General features: G+C 44.4%; 1 protein-coding gene across 1 annotated transcript; it reads left to right on the top strand.

The window, feature by feature from the left end:
- The first annotated feature begins 421 nt into the window (after positions 1-421).
- On the top strand, positions 422-7,900 carry FZD4 (frizzled class receptor 4). Its single transcript, XM_054015689.1, has 2 exons — positions 422-757; positions 2,807-7,900. Exons 1-2 carry the CDS (start codon positions 512-514, stop codon positions 4,133-4,135), a joined length of 1,575 nt encoding a protein of 524 aa, XP_053871664.1. The 5' UTR covers positions 422-511; the 3' UTR covers positions 4,136-7,900.
- The last annotated feature ends 1,296 nt before the right edge of the window (positions 7,901-9,196 follow it).

Consider the following 9,196-nt stretch of genomic DNA (forward strand, 5'->3'; position numbering starts at 1 on the left):
GGTGCGGGGGGAGGATTCCCCGGAAAGACATTGCCCCGGGAGGGTTCCCTCTCTGGGAGTCGGGGGGGCATTGCTCCAGGATGCGGCAGGAGGATGGCGGGGGGCGGGGGTTCCCGGGAGGGATCGGGGGGCATTGCCCGGGGGTGCGGCGGGGGTTCCTGGGGGCATTGCCCGGGGGTGCGGCGGGGTTCCCGGGGGGCATTGCCCGGGGGTGCGGCGGGAGGGCCCCCCGGAGGGACACTGCCCCGGGCCGAGGGCTCCCCGGACTCGGGGAGGGCAGTCGGGGCCGCTGCTCCGCCCGCCGTCCGTGGGTCGCTCCGTGGGCGGAGGCGGGGCGGCGCGGTCCCTCCCCTGGGCAGTGTCTCCGCCGGGCCCTTTAACCGCCGGGCGCCCCGCCCCCGCGCTGTCCGGCCGGGCCGTGTCCGCAGAGCGGCCGCGCCGAGCCCGTCTGGCCGGGGGCAGCGCCCGGGCGGTGCAGGGTGGGCGGGCAGCGTGGGGCTGGGCCCGGGCCATGGGGCTGCGGGGCCGCTGCCGCCTCCTGCTGGGGCTACTGCTGCTGCTGCCCGGCGCGGCGCGCGGCTTCGGGGAGGACGAGGAGCGGCGCTGCGATGCCATCCGCATCGCCATGTGCCAGAACCTGGGCTACAACGTCACCAAGATGCCCAACCTGGTGGGGCACGAGCTGCAGGCGGACGCGGAGCTGCAGCTCACCACCTTCACCCCGCTCATCCAGTACGGCTGCTCCAGCCAGCTCCAGGTGGGTGCCCCTCCCCGAACGCCAGGCCCGCGAGTCAGGGTGTGCGGGGGGCTCCTGGCAGTGCCAGCCGCCGCCGAGCGCCGGTGTCTCTCCCCCGGTTCCCCCGCTTTGGCAAGCCCGGCACGAGTGACATTCAGCAGCGGCGCTCGCGCCAAGGATCTCTGCAGCTGCCAGAGGATCCCTCCCGTGGAGCAAACCCGACCGGAAAGAGGGGCAGATTGCAGGGAAAGTGCTGCAGTTACGGTGCCAGCTGCACCCCCGAAATGTTGTAAATTCCCCCCAAAGACACCCCCACCCCAATTTATTTCCCAACCTAATCTCGTCCTAAGGTGCTAAAAACTAATGGTTTCTAGGGTGAAAAGAGGCAGTTTCGTTTCCAGCAGCAGCGACTATCCCGAGTCCTTCCCGTTTTACTTCTTGCATTTGTTCTGCGAACTTCCCACTGACTCCAGGTTTCAATCTGTTGCATTTCTTGCCTTTGTTTTGTAAATCTACTTCAACCTCGTTTCTCTGCTGCCTGCTGCCGATTTGGGAACAGTCGTGGGCGGGTTTCAGGTTATTTCTCAGACCAAGTTTCTAGGATAGAATAGCGTGAAAATATCTGCTGGTGTAAACAAAAGTTTTAAAAGAAACTATTAAAAGGGTTAAACAAAGATACATTTGGAAACTTCCAGCTGCAAAGTGGCTCAAGATTAGCTTTCCCCTCTGGGTGTGAATCTACAGAAAAGAAGGTACAATAAGGTTACAATAGCATTTAATCTCACAGGGTTTACAGTTGCTGAGAGACTGAAGTAAAATACACAAGGAGCCCCGTTCCCAGTCCTCTTTCTGGAGTAACCTCCACACAAAGTCAGAAGCTAGGAGAAGAAGCCAAACTTTTCTGTCGTTTGGCATGCTCTACTTGTCTGTGTTCCCTTTGGTAGCCCAGGAATTTGGACTAGTGTGAAGACTAAAGAGAACACTCTAAATCAGGGTTAATAAATTGGCTGATCTCTCTTTATGGGTTTAAAAATGTCATTTAGCCTAATATTAAAAAAATGACTTTTACAGATCAAGGCATGTGAACTTTCTCACTGACTTCTTGAAGAAAAATATTTATCCTTGAACACCATGAAAGTACAGCATATACTAAACAGATAGACAGCTTCAAGGACGTGACTTTCCAGTTCAGATCCTTGCACGTAAAGCCCTTCACTTCTAACCATAGATGGCACAGTTGTTATGTGTAAGGAGCTGGTGAACCTTGTGCATCCAGACATAATGGACAGAGGAGGTGAATGTGTGTGTGTGTGACTTGTCATAAAAAAACAAAGGGACATAGCATAAAATTGTGGTAAGAGAACCCCTCCAGTAACTTCACTGTAGGAGTTGCATGACTTAGATGTTGCTGAATAAGAAACTTACTTCTTCAGATAGTTGTATCCAAACTAATAATTGCTTGGCATTTTTTTTAAATGCTAAGTTTTACACACATCTATTTGCTTTGTGTGTACCAGAATTATAAGAGTCAAGTACTGAGAAAATTACAGTATCCTAACTTCATTATAAGAAAAAATATGATTTATACAAAGACCATATTCAACCATGAATGTTGTTAATTCAAAGAGCTGTTAATATTGTAACTGTTTTGTTTTCAGTTTTAAATATCTCTATGCAGTCTCGAAAACTAAGGTCTATATATTTGTTAAAGTTTAAATTACGGTACTTATTCAGTTTGTGTTTTGCCCCCTTAAATTGTAAATTTGAGGCTTAGATCTAGGGCTAAGTTCTGTTCACCTTGTGTGAATCTGGCCCATTGACTTCAATTAGGCTAATTCTAGTGAGTAAAGTGATCAGGATTTGGCCTCAAAACACTATTTTGAACTGAGAACAAGGGCTGAGGTTTTTAGGATTTTTTTCCCTTGGTTTCTTTACTACATGCTGCTCCTTGCTTACTTAGGCAAAGTACTGAACAGTACTGTTAAAGAGGATAGAAAGGGAACTTGCTATATAGTCTACCATTTTTATCTTCTTTTAAGCACAAATTTGATTATTGTTTTTCTCTTCCAGTTCTTCCTTTGTTCAGTCTATGTTCCAATGTGCACAGAGAAGATTAACATCCCAATAGGTCCCTGCGGTGGCATGTGCCTTTCCGTCAAAAGAAGATGTGAACCTGTTCTGAAAGAATTTGGATTTGCCTGGCCAGACAGTCTAAACTGCAGTAAATTTCCACCCCAGAATGACCACAATCACATGTGTATGGAGGGTCCAGGGGATGAAGAGGTTCCCCTTCACAGCAAGACATCCTTGCAGCCAGGAGAAGAGTGTCACACAATGGGATCTAATTCAGAGCAGTATATCTGGGTAAAAAGAAGCCTGAGCTGTGTCCTTAAGTGTGGCTATGATGCTGGTCTCTATAGCAGATCAGCTAAGGAATTCACTGATATCTGGATGGCCGTGTGGGCTAGCCTGTGCTTCATATCAACAGCCTTCACAGTCCTGACCTTCCTGATTGATTCATCCAGATTTTCCTACCCTGAGCGCCCCATCATATTTCTGAGCATGTGCTACAATATTTATAGCATTGCTTATATCGTGAGGCTGACTGTAGGCCGGGAAAGGATATCCTGTGATTTTGAAGAGGCAGCAGAACCTGTTCTTATCCAAGAAGGTCTTAAGAACACAGGATGTGCTATAATTTTCTTACTGATGTATTTTTTTGGGATGGCTAGCTCCATCTGGTGGGTGATTCTGACATTAACATGGTTTCTAGCAGCAGGACTCAAATGGGGCCATGAGGCTATAGAAATGCACAGCTCCTATTTCCATATTGCAGCCTGGGCTATCCCTGCAGTGAAGACCATAGTCATCTTGATTATGAGACTAGTAGATGCAGATGAGCTCACTGGTCTGTGTTATGTTGGCAACCAGAACCTAGATGCACTCACTGGCTTTGTCGTTGCTCCGCTTTTCACCTACTTGGTTATTGGAACTTTATTCATAGCAGCAGGCTTAGTGGCCTTATTTAAAATCAGGTCTAATCTTCAAAAAGATGGGACTAAAACTGACAAGCTGGAAAGACTGATGGTCAAAATTGGTGTCTTTTCAGTGCTATACACTGTCCCAGCTACATGTGTAATTGCATGTTACTTCTATGAAATCTCCAACTGGGCTATCTTCCGCTATTCAGCGGATGATTCCAATATGGCAGTGGAGATGCTTAAAATTTTCATGTCTCTGCTGGTGGGTATCACATCTGGCATGTGGATTTGGTCGGCCAAGACTCTGCACACGTGGCAGAAGTGCTCTAACAGACTGGTGAACTCAGGGAAAGTGAAACGAGAGAAGAGAGCGGATGGTTGGGTGAAACCTGGGAAAGGGAATGAGACTGTGGTGTAAACAAAACCTCTGTGCTGACTTCTCTCCCAAGAAGGACTTGTGTATAAACACTTGCAGTAGAAATGTTGCTGGGGAGGTGTGGGGAGGTAAAGTACAAAATCTGTCTCTGAAAAGAAGCCTTAAAGAATAAGCAGAAATTTAAAAAACAGAATAACCATAAACCAGGCTGCCCAAAATACGAAAGCTCAGGGCGGCTTGGAACACTGTGAAAAATCTGAACTTGTCACATTTTTGTAAAGCAGGTTGCAATGTATTAATGTCATTAGAAGCCACAGGGTCTTGCATCCTGATTTTCCTGAATCATGTTATGGTGCATGGAGGAGGAGGGTCAAGTTCTGGGCTGATTTAGGGTCCAATCCTGTGAGGGGCTGGGTGCTCTCAGCTTCAATTGACAACATCAGTCCCTTTGAATTCAGTGTCTTAAGGGATGTGGTCAGGACCTTTTAGGATTGGACCCATAGCCGGTACAACCTGTTGCCTTCATCGGTGTTGTGTGGTGCATAATTCAGCCAAGGATTAGGTCCTCATGCAAATGCCAGCTAAGTTTTCCAGGTATGAAAACAACTCAAACAGTGAATTTGTAGGATTCAGTTAGGTGTTAGGATGGATTGCTGTATACCTCAGCTGACAACCTAATACTAACCTCTATATCGGCACACTCTTTGCTGTCTAAAACATCAGTACTTCATTTGAGGTGTTTAGAAGCTTCACTCCGTACCTTTATCAGAAGTAGATTAACTTGGAGTCTGAAGCATAACAGCATATATAGTTGCCATTTTCTCCCTTCCACCCCCTCCCCCTTTTCCCTGCCCCCTTTTGTCCTTTTTCGATAACCTGGCTATTTCCAGCCTCTGACTACTTTATTCCTCTGCATTAATAACTTAGGTTTTTTCTTTTAATAGCTCTCCTTCCTACTGCAATATACAGCTGAGGGAAAGTGAATGAAGGCTCACTTTGGACAAACTCTTTATTCAGCAGAACATGTAGTTTTTCTCCAAGTAAACTTATCTGGCTCTCCCCAGAGACCTATTGCATTAAGCAATTAAGACTTAATATATTTCACTCTGTGTGATTACATCTATGCAGACGCCAGTCTGGGAGAAGTGAAATGTTAAGTTCCTTGGCAACTTCATGTTCACACAGATCAGTTGTATAATTGTGTGTGTCAATTAAAAATAAAAGAACATTCTCCAGCCATGACATAGCAGTACAGCTGACTGGCTCAAACTGATGGTCACTGAGAGTGACTTACAAGTTTTTTTTTTATGTAAGAATGTTATCAGACTTCAGCAACAATGGAGACATTTTCCTTTTCAAAAAGGGCTCCATGGAGAAGAAATCCAACTTCTTCTTGGTGAGTAATTGTTTCATAGTTAGTGCCAAGGTTCCTTGCCCTTGGCCTGTCGCGTTCATAGGGAGCATGAGACTATGAATGTCATAGTCCTGCTTGATTAACAGGAAGTATAATAGAAACATAAAGAGCAGCATTTAAGTGCTCCCCTTGAAGGACCCACCAGTAGCTTCACCTGTGTGCCCTAAAATCTTGCTTCATCTCCAGCGTATGGAGGCCTGATCGAGTGAGGTGCTGAGTGCCTTCAATTCCGGTGGACTTAAGTGGTAGCTGAGGGTATTGTGGTCTTTTGTAGGATGAGGCAGGCCTGAAAGGGGTCCCCCCTCTATCTCTCAAACTGTTAAAGACACGCATTGTGTCTGTGCTGAAATATGTGCTTAAAAACAAAACAACCTCATCTCAGCCTGCGCAGTTGGGATCAGTCACTAGCACAGCAAGTGACAACTTGACTTATTCTACCCACAGCACACCATTATGTACTAGCTGAGTGTTCCAAATCCATTCCTCTATCAAGTCTCTTCTATTGGACAGTAATGCCTGTTGGATCTATGTATTCTGGTCTGGAAACAGAGTTCTGCAAGAATGAAAGGTGTGGATGGCTGGGCTTCACCACAGTGCTTGATGTATTTACGATTGGATTAAGGATGCCAAATCAGATGCTACTTACAAATTCTGCGGGGTGAAGGAGAGAAAGTGAGTGGGACAAATTAATCCAGGCATCCGTCCAGTGAAGTCACGGGTTAATGACCCTAGGTGATTCATACACACTGAACTTCATGCTATTTGATGTGATTGACCTATGCATTTTTATCCTTGTCATCCCAGAATGTATTGTTAAGGGGGTGACCGTTCCTGTTATCATTGAATTTCAGAGCATGACTCAGTGGATCTTTTACTAGAATGGTAGCACTGCTGATTAGTGACATCTGAAAGTGAGTCAGATGAGGATGATGTTTCCTTGCATTGCAGGGTGAGGGGATGATAAATCCATTAAAGTTGTGAGGCACTCAAATACTATGGGGATAGCAGTCACATAGCAGCAGTTGTCCCTTGGAGGCATTGTGCCTGCCTAAATTCTCTTGCAGTTATGTACCAGAGCTCAGTGAATTTATTCCTGATTTACCTCAAGGTAATGAAGCAGAGCATCTGACCCAGGGCCACAGAAGCCCCTCTGAAAAGGCACAAGTTAACTATGTGCATTTACCTTGCTGTTCTAGTTGTTCAGGCATTAGTGATTGGAAAAGCCACTCTAGATTAGTGGTTCCCAAACTGGAGTTCATGAACCCCCGGTGGGTTGTGAAATGTTACAGAGGGTTCTTGGGGGGAAAAAAATGGATCCAGCAGTCCGGAGCCCCTGGACTTCCAAGAGATAAACAGATCAAAGCAAGCCTATCTATCACACTGCGGAGATTTAAACTGCAAGACTCCTTATAAGAAATGGAAAGGGAGGTGGATATTTTTTTGCTGTTTTTAAAATTAAATAGGCAGCTTGTATTGTTTTTAAAATTATTATGAAGAACAAGTTTAAGCTTTGTTGTAACGTGCGTTGTTTGCCCGGACGGCTCAAGACCCGAATGCTTGTGTAGGAGGAACTCTTTGAGTTGGCTTCTTAAATACCTTTATGCTGTTTCACATCTGATACTCCTTGATGAAACATAGGAGCCTTGTCTTATAACAGGCTTATTCAAAGTGATACAAGCTACAAAAGTGAGATCTTGGAAGAGTGTTGCCGTTTTCATAATGTACTAAAAATACTGTAATGATAAATAATTAATAATAAATAGTGTGTAATAAGCATGTCATAAAAACAAATTTTGTATTTCCAAGATCACTGCTTTTATAATTTATACTCAGGTAAAGGAGAAAATCCCTGGAAATATTCATTTTTAGGAGGGTTCACTAAAATGTCAAGTCTCGTGAAAGGGGTTGACAGGTTGTTAAAGTTGGGGAACCACTAGATCAAGTCTGAAGCACGGCAGTTATGAAGACTGAATATCTGCAACTCAGTTTCTCTCATTTCAACATAGTTATGAATTTAAAACCAAAAAATGTGTGACTAATCCTGCCTTGAAAGTGCAGTTGCTGTGGCTACAGAGCTCAAAACTTTACAACAGTTACTTTTTCTGCACAATCCCTTCTGCTCCTTTCTCTCTCAAGCCAGTCCCATCCCCAGTTGGTGTTTTGTGCTGACATACAGGCTTCTGAAATGTCTGACAGACAGGTACAAGCTAAACTACTTATGATAGAGCTTCAGAAAGAGAAACTAACTTGTCGAAGGGAATGGACACTGATAATTTTTTAGATGTACAGAAAGTATATCTGCATTGATGTATGTACTGTAAATTTCTAATTTATCACTGTACAAAAAACTTTGCTATTTAATTTTTGTATCAAAATAAAATTTTGTTAACCTCTGTGAATAAGTAATGGATTCTTACTGTCTTGATTTTTTTTTTTTTTTTTGGTAAGTTTCCTTTCATAAACTGTCTTTATCCTCCTGTTGTAAACACAAAGCATTGTGGGTTTTTTGCTTTTTTTTGACCCCTCCTCTCCTTCCTTTCTAAGTGAAGAGTGTCACACCAAGCTCAGGGCAGATTGTCAAGAAGCAGGGCAGAGAACCTGAAACTGATGGTGTATTCTATAATTAGATTTCACCAACCCAATAACAAGTGTGAACTCCTGAAGCACTATAACAGTGTTACCAGGGAGTCTCAGACAGTCCCCTTGGGCACTACAGTTTATCTTGCCACCCAGACAAGCTGGACTTTGTTAGTTTCTAAGGTGCCACAAGTACTCCTGTTCTTTTTAAAAATATAAGATATGAAAATAAAAAGATATGTATCCGAAGAAGTGGGCTGTAGTCCACGAAAGCTTATGCGCTAATAAATTTGATAGTCTCTAAGGTGCCACAAGTACTCCTGTTCTTTTTGCGGATACAGACTAACACGGCTGCTACTCTGAAAGCTGGACTTAGTGATAGCTGGTTGCTATTCACCAAAGATCACAAAAGATGCAGGTTGCTTCCAGTTCCAAGAGACCAGTCACTTACCCCATGTCAATTTGTATCTCAGATCTCACCCCAAAGACAATGCTTGTAGCCAATCCTGTAGCAAACTGACTAAGGATTAATTAAGAAAAGAAATGAGTTATTACAAGATTAAAGCAAGCAAACATATACACTGATTTTACAGTCTATGGTTTTAAAAGGTGACTGTTGTAGTAATCTCTCAGCACTGTATGCCTTTTAGGGATAACCAAGGTTGGCCCTGGGGTTCTCTGCTTCTGTTTCATAGCTCCAACCCTGTGAGAATCCAAACAGCCAGAGAGATGAAAATTCTCTTATTCCCTCTCTTTATTTCTTTCTGCCAGAGTTCAAGCTGATGGGAAGAGCCCTCTTGCATGTAACCTCTTTGTGGGTATGAAGGGGCAATTGACAAAGCATTTGCATTGTGATGTCTAATAATGGCCCATTTAGTTTTGATAGCCGCCTTGATGAGCAGGAGAAGATCCCCGCTGACAGTTTCAGGGCAAACATTTTTTTTAAGTTATAAAGCAAAAACTTAAATATTGCCTTACAGTGTGTGATAAAGATATGTGAGATTATTTTATGCAGTAATTTACAAGCATTTCACATTGTTATGAGATCAATACCCCATTTTAAGCATACTAACATGCAAGTGAAACAGACTGGCTTCCAGCACCTGGTTTGC

This window comes from Malaclemys terrapin, chromosome 1 (genome assembly GCF_027887155.1).
Source record: "Malaclemys terrapin pileata isolate rMalTer1 chromosome 1, rMalTer1.hap1, whole genome shotgun sequence".
In the NCBI taxonomy this organism is placed as follows: domain Eukaryota; kingdom Metazoa; phylum Chordata; order Testudines; family Emydidae; genus Malaclemys; species Malaclemys terrapin.

What these genes read in the sequence shown, in the direction of transcription:
- FZD4 (XM_054015689.1), top strand. Translation starts at nt 512, where the DNA reads ATGGGGCTGCGGGGCCGCTGCCGCCTCCTGCTGGGGCTACTGCTGCTG. An exon ending in GCTGCTCCAGCCAGCTCCAG is followed by an intron (nt 758 to 2,806) that starts GTGGGTGCCCCT and finishes TTTCTCTTCCAG; the next exon opens with TTCTTCCTTTGTTCAGTCTA.